This window comes from Danio rerio, chromosome 21 (assembly GCF_049306965.1).
Source record: "Danio rerio strain Tuebingen ecotype United States chromosome 21, GRCz12tu, whole genome shotgun sequence".
NCBI classification, from domain to species: Eukaryota; Metazoa; Chordata; class Actinopteri; order Cypriniformes; family Danionidae; genus Danio; species Danio rerio.
In genome coordinates, this window is record NC_133196.1 from 24897098 (window position 1) to 24915537 (window position 18440).

General features: G+C 36.6%; 1 protein-coding gene across 14 annotated transcripts in view; it reads right to left on the reverse strand.

Moving 5' to 3' along the window:
• The window catches only part of ncam1a (neural cell adhesion molecule 1a), a 414266-nt gene that overhangs the window by 118449 nt on the left and 277377 nt on the right, over positions 1-18440 (reverse strand). For all 14 annotated transcript variants that reach the window (XM_005161139.5, XM_068215774.1, XM_073934239.1 and 11 more), the window contains exons 5-8: positions 17349-17486; positions 15549-15666; positions 14531-14691; positions 11607-11749 (exon numbers count right to left, since the gene is read on the reverse strand). In XM_005161139.5, coding sequence (XP_005161196.1) covers positions 11607-11749; positions 14531-14691; positions 15549-15666; positions 17349-17486 — 560 coding nt within the window. The remainder of the gene's footprint in view (positions 1-11606; positions 11750-14530; positions 14692-15548; positions 15667-17348; positions 17487-18440) is intronic.

Below are 18440 nucleotides of genomic sequence, written 5' to 3' on the forward strand. Positions count from 1 at the left end.
ACTATTAAGACACCTATATTTCACTAAAAAGAGTAAATTGGTTGTTTTTGCGTTATTTCAAGCAAATTCGTACTTTCTGTTTGAAACGAATTTTTGAAGCTGCGTCACGGTCATGACATAATAGCCTGTATTCCAGCGTGCAGACTGGACGTCTGTGCCAGAGTGAGTCTTATTACGTCTTACAGTGTATTGCATTAATGCATGAGTAAGGCTTGGGTCAAACCAATCAGCGCGCTCTATTGTGCAACTTCATTAATATTCATTACTGTGTTTACACGACATAGACGCCACGTTGTGTTGGCAAAACAAGCGTGAAGTGTTGCTTTTATAGTTTGCTGCAGTTAAGTTTTGTTTTCTTTTTCTCTCTGTGAGAGCTCAGACTCACGTGTGGATTAACAGTGTACGCGACGCTCGACAACAATAACTTACGTGTCTAAGGAGGATTATTGTTTACCTGAGAGCTGTTCTCATCTGCAAACGCTGAGATCGGATTCGCTTGTAGTATTCTCTTCATAAAGACGCGGCTCTAGTTGCTGTGGATTGTCCTGTCTCTACAGATTTGGTAAGTGAGCGACTAGTGCTCTTTGTTTATTCAGTTTGTTCGTATCGAACTAAGTTAACTATTGCACCGTAACATGTTAGGACCACAACCAAACTTTAACCTCGTGTAGGGTTTTTAATCGCATTTTGTGACCGGAATAACACACGCGGCTTTCTGACGCTACCTGCTGTTTGCATCTAAGTTTCCGGGAATGCGGAGGTTTTTTTTTCTCTCATTCGCCGTGCGGTATCAAACATTGCATGAAAAATACACGCTTAGAGCAGATCCTTGAATCAAATATCTCGTTTGTCGCGAGGGGCATGACTGAATTCCCTGAATGAAAGAGCCAAACTGCAGTTAAAGTCCACCATTAATTAATTTGGCAAATAATTCCACATAATTAATTTAACACCATTACTTTCTCCTGTGTGTGAGTATTTTGACTGAAACTTGCGCGTGCCCAAATAGACACTCCCACACCCTCCCACTTTAGTTCCTCCGACACTCCCCCTAAACAGAGCTGGACACGCCCACTTTTCTGACTTTTTCCAAAGTAGAGGTGTGAAAATACCCTGCTGAAACGAGGGGGTTTCATGGTCCTTTAAGCATTAACTCTACATTAATAGATGGTATAAAGCCGTTTATAACTGCAGATTCAAATGCTGTATTTTTGGGGTGATCCAGAATGTAATTTTAAGGCTTGGTTTAGTTTATAAAATGCAAAGCATTGTGTGCTCATACTTCATTTGTAGAAAATCACGTTATTTTTTCAAAATTCAAGCTATTTTTGCCTACGCTCAGAGGCTCTGATTGGTCAGCTAACATAATGTGCTGTGATTCGCGGATCAGCTCAACGTCACCAGTAAAGCTGTTAGCAGTATCTGTTTGATCCTTAATCAGACAGAAAATGAAAAGGATGAACTTCATGGCTGATCTCTAAAATAAAATCTGACAAGTGTCTGTAACAAGTGAAAAAAGTGCATGGCTCCTTTAAGAAAGTATTGCCATTTTATTATAGTTTGTGAACATTCTTTAGAAACATGTGACATGATAACTACATATGTACAGGACTGATGTTTCTTTTTCCTGGATGCCCGGATTACGTTATTTCTCTGTAATATACTGGGATGCTGTTGACAGAAGAATAAAAAGTAAGATGTGGGATGGTCCTCTGTGTGAGCTTTGATTGATTCATTTTGCTGCAACATGAGTTAGGAAAGCTATCTTGAATTGTTTTTACCTAACTCATATATATTCGGAATAACATATATTCAGAATAAGCATGTGTAAGTAATATGAAACGTTCACATATCTTTTGCGAGTTCATGATCTAAGATGTAAAGCACAAGGAAAGCGGCCATATAGAGAGACTGCAAGCGCTGCAGAAGATTGTGGGTATTTACAACAGTTTGACTGATAAACATGAATTTGTAGCTAAATTTTTAATGGTGCTAAACAGCATTTCCCGTTGTTTACGACCTCGCTACAACATACTGTTAATGCTAGCTACTGTGCATATCATAGATCAATTTTAACAAATGAAAATACTTACAGGTTGTGGCTCACAATGCACTTCTGCTTGCTAGACCTGCTCCTATAAGGAGTTTTTAGCCGAATCCAGCACTGAACTGGGAGAGATTCTGGAAGCTATCCTTTGTCAAATGCTAGCTATATATATATATATATATATATATATATATATATATATATATATATATATATATATTATAATTCTCTGGAACATAATTGAAATTTGATTGTGGGCACTTCTTTCTTTGGGTCATGTCCTTTAGAAGCCCAAATACAGAAACGAATGAGCACTGTGGAGAAGCAGCGTTTGGCCGGCATTTTAGTTTTCTTTTGCTATAACATTACAGTGCATCTGGCCACCCCCCATCACTGTGCGTGTTGTATGCACATGGTAAATGCATGTAACCTGAAGCCCTTGTGTTCTCACTAGCCTGGATATATATATTTTTGTAGTCCCTAAAATTTTGCTGTAGGCGTTGCTAAGCTGACTCTGTAAAAGAGTCCCTTTGCATTGAACTTTGAGCGTATTACATTCAGAGACTTTGAGATGTTGTTTATGTTCACACAGCTACATTACACATCAACTAAAGTTTAAAATATGATATCGTAGTGGACCACCCCTTTAAGTTAATAAAGCATTTAACATACAAATTAACTATTAGTATATGCCTGAATAACAAGACATACAAATGTTGATTTGAATAGTTTATAATATAGTCATTATAATCTAGTCATTTACTTACGCTTTCTAAATAATCTTTAAAAACCAAAAACTTCTCTCAAATAACTGGTTGTAAATAATGGAATACTTAATTTAGTAATGAAAAAATAATAATTAACAAATGAGTGTGAATGAGTGTGTATAGATGTTTCCCAGTGATGGGTAGCAGCTAGAAGGGCATCAACTAAATACATCTTTAAGTTATTAATCATTTTAATTTAATGGTTGAGAGTGTTACGTTAACATATTAAGAACAAGACGTCTTTTCCAGGGTAGGTGCCTTATTATATTCATAGTAATCATGCAGGCTTTGTAAATTTGGCATATGGTGCAACAATCACATAGTTTCCTTTTATAGGGTTTTGGTTGGATTTGGACTTGGCAGATGTGGTAAAAACCTAGTATGAAAGAAGATATATATCACAACTTCGAATTGTGTGTCATCGGCAAGCCAGCAGAATACAGATTTGGAACAACATGAGGGCGAACAAATGGTCTTGTTACTTTTCATTTCCGATGCTTTCTTCAAAACGTGCCTCTTATGTCAGAACATGCCGTCTCTGAGAACTCTCATACCATAACCATGGCTATTTCATCCAACAGGCAGAACAGAAAGCAGATGGAGAATCTTCCATAATGCAGCTGCTTTAGAGAGGTCAGGGAAGATCAGCCTGTTCCAGCTATTGCTCACTTGGTAGTCACAGTTCTCGTGGTTTCTGCGTGTTTCTGACTTATTCAGACGTTGAAAATTTGTGGTTGGGAATACAAAATGAAGGACAGAGAATTTGAGAAGGTCTCACATATTCTGCTCACTTGGTATATCTGTATTAATGTGCCATCTCACCCACTGAAGGGCCAGACTTGATTACAGTCTAATCACATTGACACGAACCCTTGCATTCCCTATACATATTCTGATATTTAAAAAAAAACACAATGGAAATTACTTTACACTAGTGGAGTTCCTGCTAAATTAGCTGATCTGTCCATGCATTACATAACAAGATATAACCACAGATCATTGTTACTATTAAATACCACGCACTTCATTTAATGGCAGCGGTGATGAGGCCTCATTGACTTAAGGGTATGCCTCATTACACACTGCCAGAGCTTTTCACTTAAGGCAAACCTCAGGCGGCCATCGAAACACATATACGCATACATATATTAATAGCAAAGACTGCCTGGCTGAAAACTCAATCCTGATTGGTTGAATTCACAAAATGCACAGATGAGCAAACACATAGAAAACTGTCATTACTGGTTCACAATTAAATTCTACAATTAAATAGCTTTCCACAGCTCTACTCAGTAGAAAAATGCGCCTGTACAATTATTTTCGAAAAAATCTAAAAACTCAATAGGGAGTAAAACACTAATTTTGGTGGTCATGCAAACTCATAATTACAGTGAAGATTATTAGCATACGTTTGCACTGTTTCAAATAAGTTTTTACATATGTATCACATACAGTATTTATGCCCATACTGTAAGTACAGGTATGGCTTTTCATATTTTCTTACCAGGTACAGTATAATGTCATAATATGCTTATTTATGGTACCCTACACTACTGGTGGCTGGTGTATACTTCTGAGTCGCATGATCGGCGTGACCCTTGTGCATAGTTGTGGATTTATACTTCATGCTGTTTGTATGCTGCTATAACATTTCTGAAACGCTAGCAGGCAGATGTTTTTTTCCTGGGTGTTTTGTTTTTTTCTGAAAGTCACAAGTAGCTAAAACTCACTCATTCAGAGGCGGGAAGTGGCAGACATGCAACAACTTTAATCACATGGTGAACACAAAACAAAAGTTTACATATGAAGCTCCTTCACGGGACTCGACGCTTGTAAACAATAGCTTCATCTGGCTTGCGGCTCTCAATATGCCCGTGCATGTGACTGCTACCAAACCAACCAATCACAGAGCTTACGCTGAGAGGTTGAGATGTTTTAGGCTGAATTATGCTTCAGAATCAATCGCATGCTTATGGTTAGGTGCAATCTTCGCGAGGTCGCATACCCCTCATTGTGGCTGATGCAGACACTGATGCACGCATCTCAAATAATGTAACTACACGTCGCAACAATGCTTATGGTACCAATAATTTATGTAATTGGTCAGCTTGGTTTAGCTAAAGAGCGTGCGCAGTGCTGAAAGCCAAGAGCTCGATGGAGTGAGTGTTTACAAGTGTAGGAGCTTCAGATGGACACTTTTGTTTTGTGTTTACCTTATGATAAAAGTTGATGCACGTCCGCCAGTTCCTGCCTATGAATGAGTGAGTTTGAGCTACTTGAAGCAATCAGAAAAAACAAAACACCCAAAAAAAATCTCAACACAGAGGAACATAAAAACCTACTGCCAGCGAGCATTTTGAAAGTGTAATTGCAGAGCAACACAAATTGCATGCAGAAGTATAAATGGCAGGCGCCATGGTCACTCCAATCACTAGACGCAGAAGTATAAATCAGCCTTTTGAGAGGGGCACGTCAGTGTTTGGGTGTTATCCACGCCAAGGGCTATGCAACTGCATGAAGGCTGTGCCTTCGACCATACGAATGCAGTTGACGTAGAAGTATATATCAGCCTTAAGTTTACATTCTTAAGTGTATATTTTTTTTTACAAATTTCATTTTGTACCTACCACAAAATGGTAAACAATGTAATTTAATTTTATACAAAGATCATACATGTAGGCATTCATTTTTTATTAAGCTGTATTAAAAAGCTACATAATAATTGTCAACAATGTGATGGTAACATTCCTGTATTTTAGGTAATTAAACTTATTTTTGAAATAAATGTGTCCCTTTAAAGGAATATGGCCGTAATTGCAATAAAATAAAACATGTAGTAACAAATTGTGGCATCATCAATCACATAAATGTAACCACGTTTTTTTGTGCTAGGCATGCGTTCCATGACATTGATTGCATTGCACATTAAAATTGCACACTATTGTACTGCAATGCAATGTTTTGATCATATAGTACCTTACAAATATGCTTGTACGACTCAAAATGTATATATTCATTTTTTGGGTCAGACTTAATATAGTCATTACACAAACTGGTTAATAACTTGATACTATCCCTAAACCTAGCCCAAAAGATACCCCATGTTTTGCCAAATATAACCCAGTACTTTCTTAGGTAAGCACCCTACAAGTACACATAAAAAAAGCAACCACTGGTGATTTTACATTTTACTCAGTCACAACATTAATTCGGGAAACTTTCTAAGTATATGCACAACACTGATTTTGTGTTAACAATTATAATTCTTCTAGAAAAATAGGATGGAAACAAGAAAGCGGAGTGTAAAATCTTCTGCTAAATCAGGTGACAAGGCAAGGTGAAAGACAAGTGCAAATCAACAATACAGTACCACTGCTAATGAACTGCTAATCCTGCAGGGAAATCCAGTTAACCTAGGACATGTTTCAGTGCATGATAATTGGCTTCTAGATGGTTTAATCTGGATATTAGTTAGCACAAGCTGCTTATTAACTGGTGAAGATGATCTACCACATTACAAGATGCTAAATTAAGGTAGCTTTTAATATATATATTTATTAAAGTGAACAAAGTCATACTGTACAATCTAATGTTTGAAATATCAAGACTAAATCTTAAAAAGTATAATTTAATTTACTCTCCCTCCATTTGTTTTAAACCTGTTTGAGTTTCTTTTTTTTTTGAACACAAAAGAAGATATGATGAACAATGTTAGAAACTACAATGCACTGATATGCATTGAATTTTTTTCCCCTACAATGGATATCTAGCAGTTTTCATTCATTCATTCATTTTCTTGTCGGCTTAGTCCCTTTATTAATCCGGGGTCGCCACAGCGGAATGAACCGCCAATTTATCCAGCAAGTTTTTACGCAGCGAATGCCTTTCCAGCTGCAACCCATCTCTGGGAAACACCCACACACACATTCACAGACTACAGACAATTTAGCTTACCCAATTCACCTGTACCGCATGTCTTTGGACCGGGGGGGAAACTGGAGCACCCGGAGGAAACCCACGTGAACGCAGGGAGAACATGCAAACTCCACACAGAAACGCAAACTGTGCCGAGGTTCGAACCAGCGACCCAGCGACCTTCTTGCTGTGAGACGACAGCACTACCTACTGCGCCACTGCCTCGCCTATCTATAAGTTTTCAAAATTATTTTAAATATCTTTATTTGTGTTCTACAGAAACAAAAAAACAAATCTCATAAAGGTTTGTAAGCTCTAGGGTGAGCATATGGCGAATGCATTTTTATATTTGTGAGAACTGTCTCTTTAAGAAGATCTTCAAAACTAATATGCTACAAGTGCAAAGGATCACAAGTATACAAGTCAAACAAGGTTGCATGAATAACTAACACTGCTCTTTCCTTACAAATCATACCCATTTGCCATCTAAGCTAAAGACCAACAATAAAAACGGAGAAAGCCTTCGCCATACAGCTGGAAATATTTTTTTCTTTGTCAGCCATGAATATTGGCTCGACGAGCCTGGGATAATACAATGCAAACAGAGGGAAGGATGCAATCTGGTGAGCTATTGTCACGCAAATATCATCTTCACAGCGAGCCAGATGTACACGTAAACATAAGGTGCTTTTTCACAGCCCACCTACACAACGTAGCTCGAGTGCTTGCATAAAAATAGGGTGACCAATGGCATATTCTAATATTCTAATAATACATGAAGGATTTTATGTAAGGATTAATTCCCACGATGCCTTGGGGATTTGATGCATATAATTAAAGTATTACCAAAAAGGATTTGAGGCCTCAGAGACTTGTTAACATGCCTGGACTTCACACCTGCCAGCTGAGATCTACTGCTGGCCCAAAACACACTAACAGCTCCATTATGTTTACCAAGCAGGTTACATTTGCCAATATTTCCCTGTGTTCACAATGGGATGGGTGGATCATAACTATGGGTGGCCATAGTTGTTTTATGCATAGTGTGACCAGACTTCTCTCTCTTTCTCTCTCTCTCTATATATATATATATTTTTTTTTCTTTGTCTCTTTTTATAAATAGAGTACATGTATAGTGCTCATACTCAACAAAATGCTCCTCTCTATTTCTTTTCTACCTGTTAACTACAAGCTTTGCAAACTTGATGACTTAGTTACATGATATATTGTTTACATGATGTGGTAAAGACATTGTTCCCTGGTTGGAAAATTGAAATTATTTTAGATGAAATACATTTCAGGAAATTGTACTGGGTCTTTTGACATGTTTTCTATTGTTTATTTGTGTTATTATTCTATAACTATAGTAAATCTCTTTTGTGTATGTTCTGATCATTCGTTCATTTTCTTTTCAGCTTAGTCCATTTATTAATTAGGGGTCACCACAGCAGAATGAACCACCAACTTATCCAACATATGTTTTACATAGCGGATGCAACCCTTCTAAATGCAACCCAGTACTGGGAAACACCCATAATCTCTTGCATTTACACCCACACAAACACGACGGACAATTTAGCTTATTCAATTCACCTTTAGCGCATATCTTTGGACTTGTGGGGGAGACCGAAGTACCTGGAGGAAACCCACGCCAACACGTAGAGAACATGCAAACTCCACACAGAAATGCCAACTGGTCCAGCCAAGGTTCGAACCAGTGACCTTCTTGTTGTGAGGCGACAGCGCTACCCACTGTGCCACCATGCCGCCCCTCTTTGAAAATGTGTATGATAATTTAGTTTTTTTAATATACTTAGTTGATCTTTGTGCTTTTACTTGAGACTTGGCTCACATTTTGATCAGGTTATTAGTGAGGCAAGTTGAAAATAACAGTACTTTGGATTTATCATATGAAGTATTCAGATTCAGATTAGTATTATGAAGTATTATAGCCAACACAAATGAGTCGATGCCTGAAACGCTCTTTGAGCCCTTTCATACACCCAGCCCAATGAGGCGCATACATGTTTGGCGTGATTTGTTGCTATTGTCAGACCAGCGCAACAGTAATTTTCACATTTTGTGCCACATTGTTTTAATAGAAAATCCATTTGTGGCACTGTGTGGACTCATGGGCATGCTGGTCTATATCGGAGGTGTGTTAAGGCCAATTGTTGGCGCATTGCTATTTTGAGGAACTGAAACTCAAAACACACCCATAACCCATTAAAAGAATAAGCACAACCCTGTTAGACCATGCCACGGGGCGCAGAGCATATTTTCCCGTCCTTAAAAGTGGATTCGGACATGCCCTTAATGCTTTTGCGCCATGCATGCACTTTAGACTTTGCGCCTAGACTGTTAAAATAAAGCCCCTATTGTGATTTTACGCATATGCAGAAGACAGATACAGTAATATACAAAACATATGCCACTAATTACTAATCATGCATTTCAATTCAATTTTACCCTTAAAAATCATATACAAAGTGCACTTAGGGGTTTCATTATATTAGTGTGGATGTAGAACATATTGTTTTTTTTTAAATATTGGTATCATATTGAACCATCTTCACTAGTCGACAATAGCATTTTATAAGGATTGCTTGTACAAAATGCTCAAAATGCTTTAGTTGTGATTACTGCACATGCATAAAATGTAATGGCTGGGCTAATACAGAGAGACCGTACAGAGACTGTAATCGTCTTGTGCTATTCTTCTTGCTCAATCACCGTAATCAATTGCAAGATATGCCACCACATACTAATGCATCCAGGATGCACTTGCATGACTATTTGCATATATTCTTTGGTTTGATGTCCTCATGTTTTGTTGAAAGACAGCAATTTTGTGTTAGATTGCATTGGATTATACAACATAACATTCAACTGTAACACTATTGACATAAAAAGCAGGTACAATACTGGTATAAATAGCGATTAAGTTACAATATGAGTCGCATAACTAAACAAATGTAATCTTTTTCAAGTATCTCAGTTTGAATAGTCCACACTATGGAACAAAAATACGTTTTCAGAAAACATCTTCAGAAAGCAGTAAAAAGCTGCCTCAGAATGGACAGAAGTGCTTTTAAAACATACTGTATATGGATTCATGTAGACATCATTTACAAATTGAACTGGCTGAATACCATAGGTAGGGTTTCCCTGAGAGAGACAAAAAGAAAATAAAGTTTGAAATCAGACTGAAAAGCCTCTTGTTTTAGCAGTTGTCGATGAATACTGCTCGCCGTACTATGATGAAATATGAATTGAAACCGAATGTTTCGAGGTTGTTAATTAGGCAGTGTGCTTGACTAAATCAGAGAGGTTAAGACTCCAGCAGAGCAGAGAGGGCAGTGAGACTGTGCACTGATGAGCTTGCTGCTTCTGAGATATAAGAAGTTATATACTCTATGTACTGTATATTTATTATGTATAATTAATTGTGCTATTCATTATATTGCTTACATGCAGTGCAATGTACTACTTAATTACTTTTTATTTTACATATTAGTACCTAAGAGGTACAAAATCGCTTATTGGGGATAAAAGTATACTTTACAGTTACTGATTAGATACAAAAGTGTTTCTTTAAAAGGTACTGGTCCAGTGAGAGCTTTTGTACCTTTATTTCTGGTGTTATAGGTGTAGTGTTCATAGACTTTTATATGTAAGAATGAAAAGTATAGCATTTTAAGATGGTTAGCTGGTTTTAGCTTGTCAACCAGCATGGTTTTAGAGGGGTTTTGGTCATTTCCAGACTGGTTTCAGCAATTTCCAGCCTGGTCTTAGCTGGTCAGGCTGGGAAATGACCAGCTAAAACCAATTAACCATCATGGGCCAGTTTAAGCTGTTTTTTTTCAGCAGGGACACCTTTTGTAAAATTAAAAAATATGTTTTCATTATCATATGATCATAGATAGCCAATTTAATGGCTTACTGAATAAAAACACTAATTTCTAAAAAAAAAATAAAAATTCAAACTTTTGAATGGCAGCGTACAACCTTATCAGTAAAGCTAATTATTAAAATGATATTCATAAGATAATCTATCTTCTTGCGTATTTAATTTAGGTGATACTTTATTTATTTATTTTTAAAGTGAGCATGATAAACGTTTGCTTTGATTCCAAAGCAAGTCTCTAATCAGTAATTTCAATACATGACCTGCCAGAAACCTTTTTGCCAGCCATGTTTAATTACTAGCTATTAAATGCACAGTTATTCCAGGCATTACAGTAGTCATTAAATCCTAAGGTAAATTAACAGTTCCTCTGTCCACAGATAAAAAAGTTTCACAGCATTAGCAACAGAAAGAACAACACAAATGATACTAGTCCTTAAAAAAATAAACAACAGCTAAAAAAAAACAAAAAAAAAAACAAGCTTTCTCACTTCGTTTTTATGATTTTTAAGTGACTGAAACACAAACTGAATACCATATGCTGATGATTTATAAACTCATGCCACCTTTTACTAGTTTTGAAGGCACAGGTTTTTAAAAGGTAAAAGGTTTTTTTTTTTTTTTTTTTTTTTTACATTTAAGCTTCTATAATCAAGACCTAGGTGCATATATCAACCTGAAAACATGAAAAATCACATGCTAGTAACTTTCTTTTTATATATATATATATTTATATATATATTTATATCTTTGCATTTAAAGGCACACTCACAAAAACAGAGCATTTTTGCTCACACACAAATAGCGGCAAATTTGACAAGCTATAACAAGTAATCTGTAGATTATTTCAAGATTAGTCTTCACAGAAACGTTCTGGACATACTAACAACTTATTTTTACAACTTACAAAAAGGAGCATAATAGGACCCCTTTAAGCACCCAGTGACCCCTGATCCCTAAACCCCATCACCTGTTCATTTTCGGTGAAGACACGGCGGCCGAAGCTCCAGATGATGTTAGGTGTTGGATCACCCGTCGCCTCACAAGTCAACGTGATCTGCTCCTCCAACTCAGATGCCGTCTGGTTTTCTAGGAAGGTGATCTTAGGTTGCACTGTTGGTTCGCAGAAAAACACAACACTTAAAACACACACCACAAACACTCTCCTTAGGGGAAAAAAAGAATTATTCTCCACTGTGCAATTACTAGGCCTTTATAATGGTCATAATACCAAAACAGTGCTCTTAAGTTGATGAGATGAGAGTGCCTCACTGGCTGGGAGCTTTCAATATTTAATCAACACATTGTTATATTTTATAATTCAAAAGAGGAACTTTGTTTAATGGATGTGATGGAGTAGCGCTTTGATTTACTTTTATTTGCCGCAGCTCTAATCTAAGTGCTCTGAAGTAGCGCCAATGGTGGCTGGAGAAAACGTAGGAATGATGAGAAGAAAAATATTGTGATTGTGTTTTGAACTGCGACATAAACATTTAAAATCTTATATTCATGCAAATTGGATATCGTGCTAAAGAACAAAGGCATAAAAAGCAGTAGCTTTCAGGTTCAATGGTGTACTTAAGCTATAAATAAGAACATTAGAATTTTTAGCTGTGCATTAACATTTTTTGAACAAACATTGAGAGTTCACACTCTTAATAAAATAATTAAACTCAGATCACTTATATATGATTCAAAAGGGAATTCAGTTTTATGTGCAAAAGTGTTTTTGGATACATTGAAAGCATATTGAAGCATTATCTACCTGAATGTATTCAATTACTTAGAGAAAATAAAGTGCCAAAAAGAAATTCAGTGTAAAAAATACTTGCTATTATATTTTATACAACAGTTCTGTCTGGTTCTTGAATATGATTGGTTGATAGCCAAGCTATATTCTGCAAATAACAGAATAACCCTTCACCCTATAGGACACTCTAGTTTGACAAATATTGCAGCTGTTGGACAACATACTGTACTTTTGACGTTTTTATAGTTAAGAATGTAGTTGCTTGGACTGCAACTATGCAGTTTATTTATGAGCATAGTGGCTATTTTTAAATATTTATAATTTCGGAGCATTGGATTCAGTGCATCGGCCGGCATCAGCCTGTCTGAGCAGACCAAAGAAAGTGACAGTTGACTCAAGATGGTGACAGAGACCGCATAATAAATCCGTAAGGGGAAAAAATAGCATTATCAGTTTGAAACGACAGCTAAAAAATCATTATAAATCAGGTAAGTGACATTCTAAGTCGATCTTTCTCTTTTGTATTTTGTAGTGATGTATTTATACCACAGAAACTGGTAGTGTTTGCTTTGCTTTGGCTTTTTTGGGGGTTAATTATTGTGATATCCTGATTGCTAAAGAAAAATACTGGGAAATCTTTGTAGATTTATGGCACTTCATTCAGTTCAGCCTTATAAACTTAAAATGTACATGTTTTGTCATCACGTTAGACATTATGCAGGAGAATCATTCAAATGAAGCTCTAAAATGACGTTGGTGAGTTAGTAATAGTTTCTGCTGTTCTGACGTCAGCTACAGATGTGAATTATTTATGGAAGAAAGTAGTTCCTCGTACAAAAGGATTTTTGAGACTCCGTGTTTGATTTCCTTTTTTAAACACACAATTATCCCATTGAACTGCTGTATAAACGGAATATGACACTCGTAGCAGTGTGATATGACCTGCGGCCTCGAGCCAACGCATGCCTCCCACCAGTGCTGATATACAGCCATATCACACTGCTACAAGTGTGATATTGCTCATTTACACAATTAAAATCTTGCTGACAACCAGGCAAAACCAAATAAAAAAAATATTAACCATAAATTAAAATGATTCAGTATTTTGTGATATTTTATTTATTATTTTCATTTTATAATACCATGTTTCACTATTATCAACAAAAAGATTATTTCACTACAAACTTTACTATATATATATATATATATATATATATATATATATATATATATATATATATATATATATATATATATATATATATATATATATTCATCTGTCCACAAAACACTGGTCATTTAATAATTATCCACTTGTATAGTGTAAGATTCCATTCTATCACCCAAACGATGGAATCTGATGAATGGTCGTGTAAGCCTTTTCTAGCACGTTTAAAAGGATTGTGTTATTTATTATTAGCATATATTTTTATTTTTTTTAAACTTTGTATTCAATCTGATTCTAATTTTAAGTGACCATCAAATTTGGACTGTATTTCTAATTAGGAATGGATCACATCAGTGCTTAATTGTGAATTGCGAGGTCCCGGTACAGATCAGGGTAACGGATTCGGCATGTTACCCGAGGATGGAGACGTGCCATGCACGAAAATGGAGAGCGGGGGGAATGAGGGGACTAGTGCAGTAGATGGCAGAAGGGTGTCGCGGATGATAGTGACCAGGTGGGGGTATCGTGGACGAAAGTGAAGAGTTGGGGAGTCGCAGAAGAAAGTGAGTGTGAACAGCGGATGGGGGAGGAGGGCAGTTGAGCAGGGGGGTCGGTAAAATGAGGTGCTGGATCAGATTTCAGAGGTGATGGATCCAGATCCTACGTGTTCCAGCACAAATTAAGCCCTGGGTCACATTCATTGTTTATGACTTAATTTAGAGTTCTGGTTTTTAGTAATTTCACTCTGCAATGCTGAAAATACAACAGGATTGGCCCTTTGCATACAGTAGATGTCATTATAGATGACATTCAGTGCATACCATGTAGTTCAAACACATCATTCCTTTAATTTTGCAACATTTCATGCCTTAATAATCACCAAATCACAATAATTGATCTTAAATTGATTAACTTAAAACATGAAAGTTTATTTGGTGGCCCATGTAACATGTGACATAGCTTTTCTTTAGCTTACCAAACACATTGAGCGTGACTTCTTCACTCCTCTCTCCAGCCTTGTTTCTAGCGATGCACTTGTAATCTCCCTCATCAAGCTTATTGACGTCTTTGATGGTCAGCTCCGACCCATCTTCATTTAGACTGTACTTCTCATCTGATTCCAGCTCCGTATTACCTCTGCAGGAAAGAAGAGAGGATAGGTTTACTGTTTGGCCTTGGAGCTGTTACTTTCTCTCTGAAGTCATGAATACATGATGTCTCATCTCGACTAGAAAACACAGAGAGAAAGTGTGCCTGGCCATGTAATGGATTCTTCATCCTGCAGTGCACAGCTTCTCGTGACGCTGATAGTCCACGAAATAAACGGCAGATCTGCTTTGTCATCTTGGGTTTCTTGACACGTTCCTGTCTTGCAGCCAATATAAAAGCTGTAAATAATATCTGAGGGCCATAAACATCAAGCTGATGGGCTTTTTTGTTGGGAAGAATGCTGTGCGCTGTGTTTCCCTGCGATGCTAAATCAGTCATGCAAAGTTTGGATCCGAATACCTGCTCTTTTTGCTTGTAACAGCAGCAATTGAGCGACATTCTCAAATGGCCCCGGAATGACAGTGCTGTCAGCGAAGGAGGGAAATAAATGAGGTTGTGGCGAGCGCTCTTATCCCTCCTTCTCCCGAGGCGACGCTCAGACTTGATGCCATCTCGTTCTCTCATTCTCGCGCCAGTCACGACTTGGTTAAAGAAGTCACTGGAGTTTTGACTTAAAGCCATACTGAAAGCTGCCAGCTGCCTTATAGCTGACATGGCTAACGGCGGCTGAAAGGATGAAGCGCTGCCTCTGCCATTCATGGCGCTTTTAGTTTACAAGCTCCAATAACTCTGATCCTTCTCCCTCTCTGGATTCAATGAAAACGCTTAGCTTTCCCAACAGAGATTTGGCTGAACTTTTTCGGCGCCATTTTGGCACAGATGGATAAAGGAGCTGCTAACTCTGAAAATAAAATAAAAAAGAGTGGATGATAAATGAAACATACCGTGCCCACTTGACAGTGGGTTCTGGGTAGCCATCTGCGTGACAGGCCAGCGTCACGGCCTGGTTGATGTCTGCAGTGGCATTAAGCTCAGTGTAGCGGGTCCTGATGCTTGGCAGAACTGGGAGGAAAAGAGAAAGGTGAAAAGAGTGTTCTTTGCAAGCTACTGTTGTTAAAAAACTGTATTTATATATACCCTTTGGGGGGGCGGGGGCTAAGTGATTTAGGGGTCTTAAGCAATTCCTGGGATGGGACCCTATTGAAACTCAAAACACTCTATGTCTCTATAGATTATTCTCTTTGTAGATTTGTTTTGTATATATATATATATATATACACACACACACTACCGGTCAAAAGTTTGGGGTCAGTTTATTTTCCACCTTTTTTTTTTTTAAGAAAATGATTCTGTTCATCAAGGTGGCATTTAATAAATGTAAAAACAAAATGTTAAATTGTTAAATACTTAATCGTAAAATATTTATTTATTACTTATTGTATGTAGTGTCAAATAAAATTATTACTCCAGTCGTTATTGGTTTTATTATTTTTACCATTAATAACAACAAAAACAATAATAATAATAATAATAATAATAACAATAAATATCATTATTATTATTGTTATTATTAGAGTTCTTTCTGAAGTATCATGTGACTCTGAAGACAGCAATAAAGTAATAGAGTAATGAAGCTGAAAGTTCAACTTTAAAATCACTGCAATAAATTATTAAATTAAATTATAAACTACTTTTGTTATTTTTTTGTTGTATAGAGCAATAACACTTCACAATTTTACAATTTGTACTGTATTTTTGATTAAATAAATGCAGCGTTGGAGAGCAGGATAAGCTTATTTTAAAACATTTAAAAATTCTACTGACCGCAAACTTTTGACCGGTAGTGTATAGATATATAGTTTTTAAATATATTTAAAATGAACAATTTATCTTCCTAATGTAAAATTGAATACAATAAATTCACAAATGAAAAATAAGTTCACAAATGTATGGTTAATTAGCCATATCTCATTTGTAAGTCGCTTTGGATAAAAGCGTCTGCTAAATGACTAAATGTAAAATGTAAATGTAATATTCGTGATTAGATTTTAATATCTGCATGTGCCGTACGGAAGAAACATTCCACTATTCATAGGTTTGCCCCTGGTTAATATAAATAATAACGTTAAAATCTGAATGGTTATAGACAGATTTGCTACAAAAAACACATAATAGAACATTTTTAAAAGAGCTGTATGATTAATATAGACTGCTTGGCATTTCCCAGGGCCCTAAGCGGCTGCTTAAAATGCTTATTGGTTAAGTCTGCCCCTGTGTGTAGCAATGATAAAGCACAACATAGTTACTAAATGTTCCTTTACATTTCTTTACTACAGAGCATTGACATACTGTTTCTTAAAAATAATAATACATTTATTTAAAAATAAATACAAAATAAAATTCATTCCAGGAAGACAAAATACTCAATCCATAGAATAATTTAATAGCTAATAATATGAAATCTCTTTTTTGGGCCTAAATCTTATCATCTTTAAACCTTAAAACTCTTAAAAAAGGAAAATGGCATTTGTTATTCAACAAAAAGTCTAATAATGAATTATTCAGGAATGTGACTGAAAGAATGAATCAAAATAAATAGTTAATTATTTACAAAAAATGAAAGAATGCCAATTAAATATGTTCTTCTTTCACATGAAACTGCCCCAACTCCACTGTTAAAATGTGCCTAGACTCTTTGATCAGGTGTATATGTGAGTTAACAGGCTGTGAGATTGAGTCCTCACCATTGACAATGACCTTGATGACCCTCAGGTCGATTTCTCCTCGGGCCATGATGCGGCCCTCGCAGGTGTAGTCACCCTCATCTGTCTTTTTGATGCCGCGGATCTGGAGGTGGTTGTTGCTTAAGACCTTGAGACGGACTGTAGGTGTGAGATGGAAACAGAAAGAGAGAAAAAAATAAAATAAGAGGAAGCAAAATGAGACTGTAATTACTCTTGAGTAAGATAAGGAGACCATGTTAACGAGCCTCTCATTACATGCTGGGCAGCAAAATGACTCGCTGCTCATCTTCTCCCAGTATAAAATCATTTTTATGGGCTTTTCTGCAGTGCTATCTGTATTCATGACCCAAAGTAAAGGTGCATATAATATTTCAACCCCGTGGAGACATCGTATAACAGCACTGATATATTAAAAGCAATAAAAACACAAATTCAGCAAGATAAAGCACAACTTTCAAGCTTAGACAAATGTTGGAAATAGAATACTTGCCTAAAACATACAGTAGTGCATACAACAAGAAAGTGTCTTCAATTTTTTGATTGTTACAGTGCATGATTTGACTATTAAACTCATTTTATTTTGTATGTCCACTACAATAAGTCTGAATCCAAAATGTAAATACATTGTAACACTTCAGAACAGGGATCACCGAACTTGTTCCTGGAGGTCCGATGTCCAACTGGTTTTAGTTTCAACTCTAATCAAACGCACCTGAACAAGCTAATCAGGATCTTACTAGGTATACTTGAAACAGCCAGGCAGGTGTTTTGAGGCAAGTTGGCGCCAACCCCTGGGCACCAGACCTCCAGGAACAAGTCTCAAACTCAATTTCTAGAGGGCCGCAGCTGTGCAGTTTTGCTCTAACCCTAATCAAACACAGCTGATCCAACTCTGTTCAAGGTGTTCAAGATTACTATAGACTATGAAGCAGCGGTCACACTAGAGTTTGAGCTTGCAAAATTCTGTAGTATTGCGCTGAAAAGGGAAAAAGGGGCGGGATTAAACAAGATGATTAGACATTTAAAAAAAAAAAAAGCAAATGATTGCTCCATATTTTAAATTTCTGTCCAGAGAGGTCATGTTTTGATCCT